The 17,783-nt window shown below is 39.8% G+C and overlaps 1 protein-coding gene across 2 annotated transcripts in view; it reads right to left on the bottom strand.

Moving 5' to 3' along the window:
- CPM (carboxypeptidase M) overlaps positions 1-5,869 on the bottom strand; it is an 80,003-nt gene extending 74,134 nt beyond the window's left edge. For both annotated transcript variants that reach the window (XM_061416538.1, XM_061416536.1), the window contains exons 1-2: positions 5,781-5,869; positions 5,324-5,486 (exon numbers count right to left, since the gene is read on the bottom strand). In XM_061416538.1, coding sequence (XP_061272522.1) covers positions 5,324-5,483 — 160 coding nt within the window. In that variant the 5' untranslated portion in view covers positions 5,484-5,486; positions 5,781-5,869. The remainder of the gene's footprint in view (positions 1-5,323; positions 5,487-5,780) is intronic.
- Between the last annotated feature and the right edge of the window lie 11,914 nt (positions 5,870-17,783).

Here is a 17,783-nt window from a genome sequence, read left to right as displayed (position 1 = left end):
AATTCAATAAAATATCTGTTGAATGAATATAGGACAGTGAGAGTTCGTGAGGTAAATGCACGAGAAGTAAATTCTCCTTTATACTTTAAACAATCATGAAAAAATCATGGTACAGTGATCTTTCATCATCATCATCAAAACAGTCAGCATATCTACTTTCTTAGCAAATGTTAAAGTAAACAACATTGTTAACTACAGGCACTCCACCATACAGTAGATCCCTAGGACATATTCATCCTGATGACCAAACTCTGTACCCTTTGGCAAATACTACAGAAATCTTTAAAGCCACTAATGCCTGATTTATCATTGATATAAGATTTAGAAGAGTTAAGCATACATTTCTTGTGCAATTATCAAATCAATACACTCTTAGGAAATAAGTTTGGTTACATGTATCAAATACATAAAACTGCTTTAAGTGTTGGTAATTTCCTTTTTGGAAATGTATCCTCAATAGCAGGTCTTATCCTGAACGGCAGTGCTTATGTAATACTTCACCATGATCCAGGAAGTATTCTAACCACCCAGGGTCACACTGCTACAAAATAGAGAATCTGGAATTTGAACTTGGGCCTTGTGGTTACCAAGCCTGTGTGCACTCTGACAACTTTAGTTGTTTTAGCTACAAAGATGTTCTCTATGGCATTAAATTTTATTTATTTTTAATTGAAGGATAATTGCTTTACAATATTGTGTTGGTTTCTGCCATATATCAACATGAATCAGCCATTGGTATACATATGTCCCCTCCCTTTTGAACCTCCATTTTTTTTTTTAACAACAAGAAAAGTTTAGAAACAAACTAAGTGTTCATCAGTGGGGTCTAAGTTAAACAAACAATAGTACGTCCATTGATAGGACACGTAGCAGGCATTAAAAGTTAAGTTTTAGAAAAATGTTTGCACAGGCAAGCAAGTCATTTGGCTCAGTGGGAGGGGAGAAAGACACAAAGGGCATATAGCCTTTTAAGTTTACTAAATGTTTCCTTTGGATGGTGAGATTTTAATTTTCTTCTTGGTGCTTTGTTATATCTTCCCAAATGTCTAGATGAACTTGAGTTTCTTTTGTACTCAGAAAAAAAATTGCTCATAACAAAGTTCTGTCCAGATCAGCACAGCCCAAAATGCAGTGCAAGTCATATGTAATTTAAAATGTTTTAGAAACCACAACCATGTTAACAAAATTAAAACCAGGTGAAGTTAATTTTTAAATATGTCTTATTTCACCTATATATTTAAAACATTACATTTTAACAAGGAATCAATATAAAATATTAATGGACTATTTTACTTTTTGGTATTAAAATCTTCAGAGTCACTTTTAGCTCATCTTAATTTGGTCTGGTCACATTTCAATGGCTCAATAGACAAGTGGCAACTAACTACTGTGTTGGATCTTGGCAGAAGCTTTATTTTCAGATCAAATGTGCCCAAAACATGACTCTGAAACCCTCCACTAACTACCACAATCTCCATGCAACCACATCTATGTGGAACTGCTTCCTTGATGAGAAAGATGTGCTTGAGACCTAACACTTGTCAGCTGTGTGATCTTCAGCAAGTTAACTGACTTATCTGTACCTCATTGGACCCATTCTGTAAATGACGTTAATGCCTACTTTGAGATGTTGAGATTTAAAAAACATATTAAAACACCCAATACGTGGAAAGCACTTTATAACATATTGTTATCTAATCCTTGACCTTTGCAACCTTCCTTATTCAGACAAAGGTTAGACTTAGCAAGAGGAAAGACAAGATTCTTAGAATAGATGTAGGAAATCTTATTTTAAATGGTCCTAGAACTAATCAGAGGGGATGTGAAGAGAAAAGCTGGGGAGTCTATTGATACAACAAATACATTTGTATTTTAAAGGGGGCTATCTGATGGCAGGACACAAATGGCACACTTTTCGGCTTGCTTCACAAGACTCCTTTGGCAAATATTCAAGCCACTAAACAAACATAAAAATCACTGAATATGTGCCAAACACACTCCACAAAGGGACTTAGGAATAATTAAAAAGATAGGAGAAGATAATTACAGTATTGTGATGATGATTTTTGCCATACATCAACATGAATCAGTCACAGGTATAATGTGTTCCCCCATTCTGAACCCCACTTCTACCCCCTCCCCACCCCTATCCCCCTGGGTTGTCCCAGAGCACTGGCTTTGGGTGCCCTGCTTCATGAATCAAATTTGCACTGGTCATCTATTTTACATACGGTAATATACTTTCAATATATGTTTCAGAATATGTTTCAACACTATTCTCTCAAATCATCCCACTCTCTCCTTGTCCTACAGACCCCGAGTCTGTTCTTTATATCTGTGTCTCTTGCTGCCCTACTGTATGTAGGACTGTCATTTCCATCTTTCTAAATTCCAAATATATGTGTTAATATATAGTATTTGTGTTTCTCTTTCTGACCTGCTTCACTCTGTATAATAGACTCCAGTTTCATCCACCACATTAAAGTTGACTCAAATGTGTTATTTTTTATAGCTGAGTAATATTCATTGTGTATATGTACCACAGCTTTCTTATCCATTCATCTGCTGATGGACATCTAGGTTGCTTCCATGTCCTAGCTATTGTAAATAGTGCTGCGATGAACATTGGGATACATGTGTCTCTTTCAATTCTGGTTTCCTCAGGGTGTATGCCCAGCAGTGGGATTGCTGGGTCATACAGTAGTTCTAATCTCCACACTCTTCTCCACAGTGGCTGTACCAGTTTGCATTCCCATCAACAGTATAAGAGGGTTCCCTTTTCTGCACACCCTCTCCAGTAATTTTTTGTAGACTTTTTGATGACAGCCATTCTGATTGGTGTGAGATGGTACCTCATTGTGGTTTTGATTTGCATTTCTCTAATAATGAATGATGTTGTGTGCAGAGCTTTTGTGTAGGTTTCAAACATTTCAAAATTAAAAACTGGAAAAATACTCAATTATAATAGAAGGCCATTAATCATGACATTTATTTTTTTGGCATCACTCTTTATAACAGAGGCCACTAGAAACTATATAGATGGCTCAAAGATGAATGACTAACAAATTAACATAATCAACATAAAATATTATATAGCAACCAATTCACACTAGCAAACCATTCAATTCATAGAAATACGTAATGAAATAATATGAACTGGGAGAAAGAAAGCAGACTATAATCCATGATCACAGCAGTGAAAATACATGTGACAGGCATTTACAAAAGCTAAAAATAAATTGGCAAGGTAGAAATATTACTTTCCCTTCTAGGTAGGTTGTCCACATTCATAATACAAAAAGAAAAATAAATAACACATATGGTAAATCATGTTTGCTAAGTAAGCATCTTACATCAGAGGGCAAGATGGCCAGGGAGAACTGTCCATCTAGCAAAAAGAGTACCAACAACCATACAAGGATGCCCTGGCAACCAGCTCCCAGTTACCACTGTACAGTTTAACCTCCTGCTCGGAACCCAATAGCAGATTTGGGACTTATCTTAATCAGAGTAATTATTCAGAGCATACTCAATACAAAGCTTTGACCTAAACTAGCATCATTGTATTTTTTACATGGTAATTCCCCAGTCCTTTAACTATAAGAGTGCACACAGGTAAAAACAATTAAAGCTTGCTGGCTTTCATTATTGCTATAGTCTGACAGCATGCAGGGTAGATCAAAATAGCTGGTTGACATTGAGAGAGAGTCCCTGATTTTCTTGCACAAGCACTTTGTGCTTGAAAAAATAAAAGCTAACTCACTTAGTACTTAAAAATTAACAACATTCACATTGCCTTGTGGTTTAAATGATGACTGAACAATAACTCAAGTCAGCTGTGCTCTGTTTTTCCTTTATTGATATAATTAGTATTCTGAGATCTTTTAAAGTTGCTCTTCTTTACCCCTAGGGGAAAACAATTTCAAAAGGCTATATACGTATGCTGATTCAAGATATGCTTTCTCATACATTCAATCTCTATAATTTTGGATTATAGAGCAATATAGAATAATTCTGGCACCAACTCTTTAGCAATGCTGTTTAAAAACAAAGATGCCATTACACACAAGCCTAGGATTTTTCTGTTGCATTGCATATAAGCAAACTTATGGAACACTGCTTACAATATAAACCACAGCCTTAAGTTTTTGGGAAATGATTACTTCAGAATATGGTGATTAAGAGACTCCCAAATTGGCTGAAAAACACAGAGCTAAAATTCAGTTGGGGTTGAAACACACCTTATAAAGAGTTGAGATCCAAGAGACTCATGCACAGATCTTTGATTTACCACTCATTTTGCAGGACTTAAAACCAAAAGAACAGATTTGCAGATTGTTAAAGTATTATTCTGGTGTGGGGGGAAAAAAAAAAAAACAGTTGAGATCCAAATTACATACACTTGACAAAACTTAAATATTTAGTCAACTGGTATGTTTTGGGGGAAGTACCAATATAAGATTAATAATACGTGGTAAAATTATTTGTCTTTTCCCCCAAATATTTAAGCCTTGAAGCAGAATGATCTGTGTGCCAATCCTGGTTATAAAACTCACTAGTGATCTGGGGTGTTCTTGGGCAAAATACTCATTTCACTATGATTCAGTTTTCCTATCTACTAAAAAATAATTAATATAACATACATTTACATGTTTATACTCAATATATGGCTTCCAAATTAAAATAAAGTATTTAAATAATGAGCATGAAAATACTAGGAGCAATACCAGTCACTGCTATGGTACACTTATTATTCAGCAATTGTCTTATTCCAATGAATAATTTTTAAAACAGCTTTTTAATCAGTACCAGAGTCACTTTTTTTTTTACACAACTTTAAGCCATAGGGCTAATTATACATGATATAGAAATCTCACCAACAGAACTGAACTATTTCGAATTTAAAAGAGACTTGCAGACAGGATCCTAACAGTCTGAATCATATTTAAAGAAGCCATCAAAAAGGGAAACTTGAGATGGGTAAACAGACTTCCTTTGCAAAAGTTTATCTAGAAAACTAAAGGCTAAAATATTCATTCCAAGAAATCTGTCTGCAAAATCCAAAATCAGAACGCCATTCACGCAAAGCACTCAATGACACCGAATGACAGCGGAGACATTTAGTAAAATTCAGATCTTAGTACTCCCCTGACAAAAAGCAACGCAACTCACAAAGGGAGAAACAATCTACACGCGAGACAGTGATGGATTCGCCTGGAGCCCCTCTGAGTAGCTTCATAGAAAGGGGACAGGAAACTAAGGTATATTTGATGAATGAAAGTGAGGACTAGGGGTTTTGGAAAGTACAGGAGACGCGCCCTACCTTGTACAGATTTCCCGATACTGTGTAAGTGAGTGATAGAACTGTAGTTTTGGGCAACATTCTTCAGAAACGCTTCCATCTCTGGCTGGTGGTGGTAGCTGAAGTCCAGGGCAGCTACCGCAGGCATTAGCAGCCCTAGCCAGAGGCGGGCGCAGTCCATGTTCTAGAGATGAATAAAAATAATAAAGCTGAGCAGATAAGGCAGGCGGTGGGCTGGAGGGAAAATGTGAATGCTACTAGCTCCCGCTCTGCTCTTTAGTATCAGATCTCCCGACACTAAAGCTCGCTGCTTCCGAAAGAGGTAAAAGTTGGAAGTAACACCTTCAGGAGTTAGCGTACCCAGAGCACCGGCAGCCCCAGGTGCCCACCATCCCGTAGCCCACCCAGCCCCTCCCCACGTCCCCACCGCCCGTCAGCCGCAGCAGCTGCGCCTGACCCCGCGCGCCCCAGGCCTCACCCCTGCCCAGGCGCACACCACCGCCTGGCTGCAGCCGCTTGCCGAGACCAGACATTATAGCTGGGCCAGGGGGCGGGCGAGTTCAGGTCCCGCCCTCGACATCTAACTGACGTCGCTTTGGCCCACTCAGACACCGCGGGAGGCACTCCGGGGCGGGGTCTAGCCCGGCGACCCGGGCACCTCTGCCTGCTTCTCACCTGAGCCCGCCGGCGCCCACGCGGCGCGAGGATTCCAGGGCGCGGCGGCTTGTGCCGAGGCGTGGCAGAGCTTCCCGAAACCGAGTTACCTTGCGTGGTCTTAGTTTTTGCCGGCGCCCTAGGTTGGAAGTATCCTCACCTCGGCCACCGCTCCGTCCGATGTAGGGGTCCCCGGCGCTCCGCCCAACAGCTGCAGCAAGGGCTGGGACGGCTTCTCGCGTTGGGCGGTGCGGGCCGGCAAGCCCGGGGCTCACCTGGAGCCCCACGATGCGCCGTGAGTACCGGGCGGCCGCAGCTGCAGGCAGGCTCTTACGCTCTTCGACTCGCCAGGGCCACGCTCTCAGACGCTCCAGGCGCCCCCAGCCCTGCGGTCGCGTGGCGTTTCAGAACGTGTGTTCAGAAGTTTTAAATGAATCTTGTGGAATCCAGGAAAATTTCCTACAAATATTTATAGTGTATGAAAGAAAGAGAAAGTCGTTCAGTCGTGTCCGACTCTTTGCGACCCCGTGGACACTATACAGTCCATGGAATTCTCCAAGCCAGAGTAAAGGAGTGTGTAGCCGTTGCCGTTGGCTTTTCCCAACCCAGTAGGTCTCCCTCACTGTGGGCAGATTCTTTACCAGCTGAGCCACCAGGGAAGTTTGACTAAATCAAAGTTAAATTGAACACTGACAACCTGGAATCATGTGTAAGAAGGCATCAGAGTCATCATTGTAATGTCGACGCTCCCTCCACCAACGCTGCCCAGGTCAGTTTCAGGGCCTAAAAATACTTCTTTCTGGAAGGATGGAATGGTCTGTGTTTGCACTAGGGACAGCAAGGACTTGACCAAAACCTGAGAGGGTGTGTGGGGAGGGCAAACACCTCACACACCTGTTATACATTACCTATCAGGGTAACAGGAGACTTGTGCCAAGGGTCCAGTAAATGTAAACGTTTGAAAAGCACTGATTTAGGATAACATTCTCCTTTAACAGACTAAAAACAGTAGTGCCAGGGCACTACCCCAGACGACTTAAACAGAATTTCTGAGGCCTGGGAATGTGAATGAAATGTGCCTTCCGGAGTTGAAAATTGCTAGTCACTCTTCTTTGTGATAGATAGATACACCAAGCATTTAGGAACCTTCCCAGGAGGCAGAGTAGAGAGGTTTAAGAGCATCTAATCTGGGTTCGCATCCTTGCTCTGACACTCATTGGTTGTGTCAACTCACTACCTTAGTTTCCTAGTCTGTAAGATGGAAATGATAATTATACTTACCTAAATAACTGGGAGATGTCTATTAAGTGAATAACCTAGTTTAATTCATAAATCTTTAAGCCAAATTTCTAAGAGTTGGAAAATCTTATGATGATGTTGTTGAGCTGCTGAGTGGACTCAAAAAAAAGTATGCAGCAGTTTCTCTTCTGTTATTTCTACTGTATGACTTTAAGAAGTTCTTTGTTATTCATTCGTCAGAGGCCTGAAAGGAGGTGGAATAGGGTTGAGGAGATTAAATTTAGGCAAAATTACTGTAAAGAATGGGAAAGGGAACTGTCAAGAAACAAAGTGAAGGATTTCTGATCTGACGTTAAAAATTATACATTTGTTACAGAAGCAAGTGGCAGTTATGTGATTTCTTTTAGTGGTGACGTGGCTGGAGACTGGAGAAGATATGGCTTGGTCCATACTGGGATGCAAATTGCCAGGGTTCTTATTCCAGATAAACAAAGGAGTGAGGTATAGTTGAAATTGCTGTGCTTGGGGTTCATAGTAGATAGGAAGAGAAGCAAATTCAGGAGAAAGCCAATCAGAGAAAGGAGGTAGGGAGAATAGGGATTTGAGGGCTGAAGGTCCAGAACCTAGGCACTCCAAGTATGGCCAGACAACATTGACATCACCTGGGAGTTTGCTGGAAATGCAGAATCCTTTGTTTCACGCCAAACCTACTGAATCAGAACGTACATTTAAATAAGATTTCTAGATGATCCCTATGTACATTCAAATTTTATTTGCAGTGGTCTACAGGTCAAAAAGGCTTAGTGTTAGAGTGTGAAAGATATGGAGGTATATAAGGTTGTCATGAAAGACTAAAACACTACAGTTAGCACAGGTGATCTTTCTAAGCACAACACCACTATAGGTAAAACCATAATAAGGCAGATCATTTAACATCATAAAAATGTATACATTTTATTCAGGAAATCTCAAAGGTTACCAGAAAAATTGCAAACTGGAAAAATTGATAGCCCTTACAAAATCAAGAATGGGCAAGGACATTAATAGGCAGTTCACCAAAGCAGTAATACAAATGGTCAATAAACATAGTAAAAGCTACTATCCTGCTTAGCAATCAAAGAATTACACATTTTAGAAGGGCGAAGTAATACTTTGTTTTGCTTATCACCAAGAAAGATTAAAAAATTGATGGTACCTAGAAATGGACAGGATCTGGAAAAATGACATTCCTGCTATTTTAATGGTATTCTAAATTGCTACAATATTTCTGGGAGGAAATCTGGGGAATGGACATCGAAATTTAAAATATGCTCTTCCTTGATAAAAACTTAAGCTATAGAAGTAGTTTGGAGAAGAGCTAAGTTTATATGTTAGGATATTTATAAGCACCACTGTTTTTTAACTTTTTACTTTGTATTGGGGTATAGCCAATTGACAATGTTGTGATAATTTCACAACAAAGGGACTCACCCATACATATACATGTATCCATTCTCCCCAAACTCCCCTCCCATCCAGGCTTCTGTATAACATTGAGGAGTTTGTGAAAGCACCTGTTTTCAATTGTGACAAAGTAGATAAACAAACAATGGCAGGTTGGTTATATCACTGGTTCTCAACTGGGGGTTGATACTGGCCACAGGTGGCATTTGGGAATAGGTGTGAAATATTTTATTTATTTGGGGTAGGGGAGGAGGACAGTGCTATTGGCATCTAGTGGGTAGAGGGCAGGAATGCTGCTAAACATTCTTCAGTGACAACACAGCCTCCCACAACAAAGAATTTACTAACCCCAAATTCTGGTGTTGAGATTGAGACACCTTGGGTTAGATGAAGAATATTATAGTCTTCAGTTCAGTTCAGTCGCGCAGTCGTGTCCAGCTCTTTGCGACCCCATGGACTGCAGCACGCCAGGCTTCCCTGTCCATCACCAACTCCCAGAGCTTGCTCAAATTCATGTCCATCGAGTTAGTGATGCCATCCAACCATCTCATCCTCTGTTGTCCCCTTCTCCTCCTGCCTTCAATCTTTCTCACCATCAGGGTCTTTTCTAATGAGTCAGTTCTTTATGTGAGATGGCCAAAGTATTGGAGTTTCAGCTTCAGCATCAGTCCTTCCAATGTATATTCAGAGCTGATTTCCTTTAGGATGGACTGGTTTGATCTCCTTGAAGCCTTACAATAAATTGTTTTTCAGTCATATTAATGATGTGGGTCTGTATTTATTGGCTTGGAAAGATAAGTCATTGAGTGGCAAAAAGCAGATTGTAAAAGTAAATGAATAGTCAATTCCCATGTTGGAAAGCAAGCAAACAAACAAAACTATTCCTAGCAAAAAGTTTAAAGGGTTACAAACTGCAGAGTGGTAAGCTTTGAGTTTCAAGGTTCTGATTTTTCTTTTAAAATCTGTCTGTATTTTCTGAAAACAATTTGCAGTTATACATGTGTTACTTCTTTTCATCAGAAAAACAATGAAGGCATTTTCACCTGAAAGCAAAAAGCACAGAAGTGTCAGAGATAAACAATTCTCAATGAAGACAAGATCTAAAATTTCTTTGGAGTGAATTACAGAAGCTAAGAAGGACATTGGAAATGGGATATTAAGGAATTTTAAAAGCTCGGGGAGCAGGTGGATGATTCTGTCATGGGACTCTGAAATTCCCTAAGATAGTGGCAGGAATTAGAGCAGAAAGGAAGACTATAGTGACTATTTTTTTGTTGTCGTTTATGTTGTCACTAGGTCGTGTCCAGCTCTTTTGCAACCCCGTGGACTGTAGCCCACTAGGCTCCTACGTCCATGGGATTTCCTGGGGAAGAATACTGGACTGGGTTATCATTTCCTTTTCCAGGGGATCTTCCCCACCCAGGGATGGAACCCCTGCCTCCTGCATTGGCAGGCATATTCTTTATCACTAAGCCACCAGGGAAGCCTGGTGACAAGTGACTATAGTCAGGGGTTAAATACCACGGTAATTGTCAACAAGAATGGGCAGACCGGTGAAACTAGACTTTGTGACCTTCAATCTTGCTTTTTCCTTCTTTCAAAAGTGTCACAAGAAAATATGAACAAGGTAAAGAAATATTTAAAAGCTACAAATTCCACTTACCCAGTAACAACAATTCTGAAAATAAATGTAGGCATTAAGTAGTCCTCTAATGGTGCACACTTGCTTCTGATATTTTGCCCTTATACACAGTAAATGGTCTTAGAACTAAATTTTTGAGCACATCCTTGTTTAGGATCAGTTCTTAGACATGCAGTTTTAAATATTTGGCCAAACTGTATTCTGATAAAATGTCAAAAGTATAATTTCAAAATGTTCAAAAAATTCTCACACAGAGTAAAAATACAGAGTAAACATAGGTCAAGTTTTTTTTTTTTTTTAAATACTTTTTAAAATTTATTTATTCTTGGCCGTGCCGGGTCTTCTTTGCTACGTGAGCTGTTCTCTAGTTGCAGTACAGGGACTTCTCACCTCGGCGGCGGCTTCTGTTACGGAGCACGTGCTCCGGGCACTCAGGGTCAGGAGCTGTGGCTCCCAGGCTCTAGAGCACAGATTCAGTAGTTGTGGCACACAGGCCTCGTTTGTTTCACGGCATGTGGGATCCTCCCAGACCAGGAATAGAACCTGTGTCTCCTGCCTTGGCAGGTGGACTCCACCGTTGAGCCACCAGGGAAGCCCTAGGTCAAGTTTTTCTTTTAGCTTATTATTGAAGAAGTCAGCAGGAAACAAAGCTGGTTCAAAGAAAGATATGGGAAGTAATATTTTATATATATATCAGTGTAAGAAAAAAAGAATATTGAAACCATTCTAAATTATTGCTAGATATAAATCTGATTAAATTCCTGCAGAGTAATAAACTATAACCTTTGGTGCTATGTTCTCTACAGAGTATAAATCATTTTCATCTATAAAGGACAAAAAATATTTGTATCTCTCTTAGACAAAAAAATTAGCTCTGGGACTTCCCTGGTGGTCTAGTGGTAAAGAATCCACCTGCTAATCCTGGGGACATGGGTTCAGTCCCTGGTCTGGGAAGATTCCACATGCCTTGGGACAACTAAGCCTGTGTACCACAACTACTGAAGCCCTCTCGCCCTAGAGCCCATGTTCCACAACAACAGAAGCCACTGCAAATAGAAGCCCAAGCACCAAAACTAGAGCATAACGCTTGCTCACCACAACTAGAGAAAGCCCACGCGCAGCAATAAGGACCCAGTGCAATGAAAAATAAATAAATAAATTGTGCTTAGTCACCCAGTCGTGTCCAACTCTTTGCAACACCCTGGACTGTAGCCTGCCAGGTTCCTCTGTCCATGGGCATTCTCCAGGCGAGAATACTGGAGTGGGTTGCCATGCCCTCCTTACATTAAAAGAAATTAGCATCTTACCAGTTTTCTACAAGTTAACATTTAAATTTCTTTTTTATGAAAGACAAGTTTGGGTCTATATCTATTAAAGAAATTGATCAATGACTAATAACCTTCTAAAAACAGAAAGTACCAGGCCCAAATGGATCACTGGTGAATTCTACCAAATATTTAAGGAAGAATTTTTACTAATTTGCCATAATCTCTTTTAGAGTATAAATGCGAAGGGAATACTTCATAACTTATTCTATGATGCCAGGATTAAAATCAGACAAATATATTACAAGAAAAGAAAACTACAGATTGTTATCTTTCATGAACATGGATGCAAAAGTCCTCAACAAAATATTAGCAGGTTGAATCCAAAAAAAGTATAAAAATAGTTATATATCATGACCAAGTTGGATTTATGCCAGGTAAACAAGGCTGGTTCAACATTTGAAAATTGAATAAGGTAACCTATTACGTCAGACTAACAAAAGAAATACCACATGACCATATCAATAGATACAGAAAAAGCATTTGACAAAACCCAAACCTCATTCTTGATTAAAAACTTTCAGTAAACTAGAAATAGAAGGGAACGTTCTGGAATTACTAGAGACTATCTACAAAAAACCTACAGCTAACATCAGAGTTAATGATGAGAGATATAAAGTTTTTCCTCTAAGATCAGGAACAAAGCAAGGATGTCCCCTCTGGCCACTATTTTTTAATATCTTACTGACTGTCCTTGCTAATGAAATCAGGCCAAAAAAGGGGGGGGGAAAGGATATAAATTAAACACAATTGTGAAGGAAGATGCAAAACTGTCTTTGTTTCACAAGTGACATGATTATCTGTGTAGAAAATCTGAAAGAACTGACAAAACAAACATAAACGAAAACATCTCCTGGAACTAACAAGTGATTGTTGCAAGGTTGCAGGTAGCAAGGTTAATATATAAAAATCAAATGCTTTCCTACATACTAACAAGTAGGATTTAAAATTTAAAACGTAATACCATTATGGCAACCCACTCCAGTATTCTTACCCGGAGAATTCCATGGATAGAGGAGCCTGGTAGGCTACATTCCATGGGGTCAAAGAATCGGACATGACTTAGTGACTAAACCACCACCATCTTTTGGGCATCCCCCCAAAAGAAATACTTAGGTATATATCTAACAAAATATGTACAGGATCTATATGATGAAAACTACAAAACTCTGATGAACAAAATCAAAGAACTAAATAAATGGAGAGAGATTCTGCGTCCATGTATAGAAAAACTCAATATTGTCAGGATGTGGGTTTTTCCTAACTTGATCTGTAGATTCAATGCAATATCAATCAAAGTCCCAGCAAGTATTTTGTAGATATCAACACACTGAGGCTAAAGTAAATTTGAAAAGGCATAAGAAAGGACTCACACAATTAATTAAAGGAGAATAACATAGCTGGACTAACACAGTCCAACTTCGAGACTTACTATAAGGCTACATTAATCAGGACAGTGAGGTACTGGTGAAAGATTAAACAAATAGATCACTGTCAGTAACCTCCTGTAACTGACTCTTCCCACCCTCAACATCTTCTTTTGTCTGTAACTGAGGATGGTATTCAAGATGAGGCTTCAGCCATTTGGCAAGTGGCTCAGTTTTTCTGGTCTCTTCCACATATTCGCATCATTAAATTTTGGTTTGATTTTTTCCTGTTAATCTGTCTCACGTCAATTTAATTTTTAGACCAGCCAGAATAATCTAGGGCTTCCCCTGATGGCTCAGCAGTATAGAAGTCTCCTGCAATCGGTGAAACACAGGAGATGTGGGTTTCATCCTTGGCTCAGGAAGATCCCCTGGAGGAGGAGATGGCAACCCACTCCATTATTCTTGCCTGGGAAATCCCACGGACAGAGGAGCCTGATAGGCTACAGTCTGTGGGGTTGTAAAGAGTCAGACACGACTGAGTGGCTAAACACAGAATAATAGGATAGAAGGACAGAGGAAAATTTCTTCCTCCTCAACACACCACCAAAGACATGAATCAAGAAAAGAATAATTGATAAGCTGAACTTCATTAAAATTAAAGACTTTTGCTCTGCAAAATGACAATATCAAGAGAGCTAAAAGACAAGTCACAGACTGGGAAAAATTATTTGCAAAAGACACATCTGATAAAGGACTGCTAAAACATACAAGGAACTCTTAAAACAATAAGAAAATAAACAACCTGATTTTAAAATGTGCCAAAGATCTTAACAGATGCTTTGCAAGAGAAGGGATGTAGATGGCAAATAAGCATATTAAGAGATGCTCCACATCCTAAGTCATCATGGAAATGTAAATTAAAATAATACTGAGGTATCATTACACACTTGTCAGAGTGGGCAAAATCATGATCACCGATAACACTAAATTCTATGCGGGTGTGAACTCTCATACAAAGCTGGTGGGAGTGCAAAATGGTACAGTCACTTTAGAAGACAGCTTGGTGTTTTCTTACAAAATTTAATATATTCTTACCATATAATTCAGCAATCTTGCTCTTTGGTATTTACCCAAATGAGTTGAAAACTTATGGCCTCACAAAAAACTGCACAAAGATGTTTATAGCAGCTTTATTTATAACTGTCAAAACTTGAAAGCAACAAAGATGTCCTTCAGTAAGTGAATGGATAGACCATTGTTCATTTAGACAGTGGAATATTATTCAGTGCTAAAAAGAAATGAGCTATCTAGCCATACAAAACATGGATGAGCTTTAAATGCATATCGCTAAGAGAAAGAAGCCAATCTGAAAAGGCCACATAGTATATGATTCAAACTATAGGACATTCTGGAAAAGGCCAAACTTTGGAGACAGTGAAAAGATCAGTGGTTGCCAGGGTAGGGCTTGGAGGGGTGCTGCTGCTGCTAAGTCACTTCAGTCGTGTCCAACTCTGTGCGACACCATAGACGGCAGCCCACCAGGTTCCCCTGACCCTGGGATTCTCCAGGCAAGAACACTGGAGTGGGTTGCCATTTCCTTCTCCAATGCATGAAAGTGAAAAGTGAAAGTGAAGCCTCTCAGTCGTGTCTAACTCGCAGCGACCCCAGGGACTGCAGCACCAGGCTCCTCGGTCCATGGGATTTTCTAGGCAAGAGTACTGGAGGGGTGGGGGATGAATAAACAGAGCACCTAGGATTTTAGGGCAGTAAAAATACTCTGTATGATATTATACTGATGGATATACAGCATTACACATTTGTTCAAACCCACAGAATATACAACACCAAGAGTGAACCCTTAGGTAAACTATGGATGATTGGGTGTTTATGAGGTGTCATTGTAGGTTCATTCTCTCTTTTTTTTTTTTTGTAGGTTCATTCTTGATAGAAAATTTACTATTCTCGTGAATGATGCTGATACTGGAGAGGTTATGCACATTTAGGGGCAGAGACTGTATGGGAAATCTCTGTACCTCCTTCTTCTTGATTTTGTTGTAAACCTAAAACTGCTCTTTAAAAAATGGTCTTTGGACTTCTCTGGTGGGCCAGTGGTTAAGAACCTTTTCTGCCAATGCAGAGAACACGCATTCAATCCCTGGTCTGGGAAGATTTCCACATGCACCAAGACTACTGAAGCCCTTGTGTTCTAGAGCCTGTGCTCTGCAACAAGAGAAGCCACTGCAATAAGAAGCCCGAGTACTGCAATGAAAGTAGCCCCTGCTCACAGCAAAGAGGAACCAGCGCAACAACCCCCCACAAATCATCTTTAAAAAAGACTAGTTTTCTTGACATTTCACCTGTAGAATATAATAACTCATACTAATGCCACTCAGTGACTCCACTGCCTGCTGCTTTCCATATAGCTGAGAGAGGCTGGGTATTTACTGTTAGCCTGACTTCCCTCCCTCAGCCCTCCACCTACGTCCTGCAAACTAGCTCTCCCAAATCAAATGTCTGCTTAAATTGGATCTGTTAATTCTTGGTAAAAATAAAAGAAGTGACTTTACAGTGTTGTAGGATGGGAAGATGGCCATTTTTAGTCACTGACATGAAAGTTGTCAGTGGAAAGCTAGATGGTTTCCAGTAAGGTCCAAGATTCTGTCCTTCTCCTAGGCAACCTCAGAGTGATGTCTAAACAGTGGGACCCAGAAGTTTAAAGAACCCAGCTCAACTCAAGCACTCTGTTGGAAACAGGAACTCTGTAGTCCGTGCTGTATATTTGTTGTTGTTGTTTTTGGTTTTGCTTCTTTATTTTTTGAGAACATTTCATTAGGGATGATAAGCATTTCATTAGGGATGGTGATTGTGTTTTCTATTTGCTATGCAATCTTCTCTTGAAATCCAAGCAAAATAGTGCGTTTATCTTGGAGGTACAATTGTAAACATGTTGGCATTCCTTTGGGACATTTATAAAGGATTTGTGTACCCATCTGTGTTCATGATAAACTTCTGAATTCTGGAATTTTTGATAGCACACAGAGAGAGAGCTGAAAAATGCAAAGTCATCAAAAGCACGACATAGTTCCTGGAAGTGTTTAACAATAGATAGCAGTGACTACAAAGGTATCCACCATTATCACACTCCCATGGTCCCCCTTCAGCGCTGAGTGCATCACTGTGAGAGTTAACCTGTTTGCTGCTCTGCCCCACTCTTCCTTCTTTCCTTCCTTTCTCCCCTCCTTCCTTCCTTCCTCTCTTTTCATTCATTCATTCTTTTATCAATTATTTATTGCTTACCCTGTGCCAGGCACTGTGCTATCTCCTAAGGAGTACAACTGTGAACAAGACGGGTCAAATCCCTGCCCTTATGTAGCTTGCATTCTACAATCAAAATTCTCCGCTGAAGAATCTCACATGTTCAAAAAAACCTGTGATCTTTCTTACATTACTTTCTGCCACTTCCGTCTTGTCTTTAAGGGTTTGGACCACATTCTACACTGTATAGCATGACCTTTTTGGCTCAACATTTTATCTACTGACAGTGGAGCAAAATGAAAATTTAATCAGATCAAAGCTTAGACCTGACACTCCAGGGTATCCTAACACACTGATTGAGAACCACTGTCAGGAAAAATCTAAACAAATGTGGTATGTATCTAATTTAGTTCATGAAGATACCCCAATTAGAGTGAGTTGAGCCCTCCACAGCCTCTACAGCAGTGCTCAGTATATGCTTGCTGATTTATAAATGTTCCTCTAGGAAGGATAGAGCCTCAGTATATAACTCATAATAAGCCATACAGTAAATTGCTAAAAACTGTCTGTGGAGCCAGGGCTTCCCTGGTGGCTCAGTGGTAAAGAATCTGCCTGCAGTGCAGGAGCCAGATCACCCAAGTTTAAACCCTAACTCTCTCACTTACTGTTTGACCTTGAGCATGTTACTTAACCTCTCTGTGTTTTCACTTCCTTATATGTAAAATGTGTACGTGTTTGCAATACTCATGGTACCAATATTATAGGTTTGTAGGCGTTTTACAGGGTTGCATATTTTAAATGAGTTGTGATATGTAAAGGACTTATAACAAACAGCATCTGGCACACGGTAAATTTTTTAACATAAGAATTCTTCAATATATTAATATGCAGTCAACTTTCAACTTTTCTAGATTGTCTTCTAAACGTTGAATTGTATGTATTTAAATCCTGAAAGATGATGCTGTGAAAGTGCTGCACTCAATATGCAGGCAAATTTGGAAAACTCAGCAGTGGCCACAGGACTGGAAAAGGTCAGTTTTCATTCCAATCCCAAAGAAAGGCAATGCCAAAGAATGCTCAAACTACCGCACAATTGCACTCATCTCACACGCTAGTAAAGTCATGCTCAAAATTCTCCAAGCCAGGCTTCAGCAATATGTGAACCGTGAACTTCCTGATGTTCAAGCTGGTTTTAGAAAAGGCAGAGGAACCAGAGATCAAATAGCCAACATCCGCTGGATCATGGAAAAAGCAAGAGAGTTCCAGAAAAACATCTATTTCTGCTTTCTTGACTATGCCAAAGCCTTTGACTGTGTGGATCACAATAAACTGTGGAAAATTCTTTAAGAGATGGGAATACCAGACCACCTGATCTGCCTCTTGAGAAATTTGTATGCAGGTCAGGAAGCAACAGTTAGAGCTGGACATGGAACAACAGACTGGTTCCAAATAGGAAAAGGAGTACGTCAAGGCTGTATATTGTCACCCTGTTTATTTAACTTATATGCAGAGTACATCATGAGAAACGCTGGACTGGAAGAAACACAAGCTGG

This window comes from Bos javanicus, chromosome 5 (genome assembly GCF_032452875.1).
Source record: "Bos javanicus breed banteng chromosome 5, ARS-OSU_banteng_1.0, whole genome shotgun sequence".
NCBI classification, from domain to species: domain Eukaryota; kingdom Metazoa; phylum Chordata; class Mammalia; order Artiodactyla; family Bovidae; genus Bos; species Bos javanicus.
The sequence above is the reverse complement of the archived record's forward strand: the minus strand, read 5'-3'. Positions and strand labels throughout refer to the sequence as shown.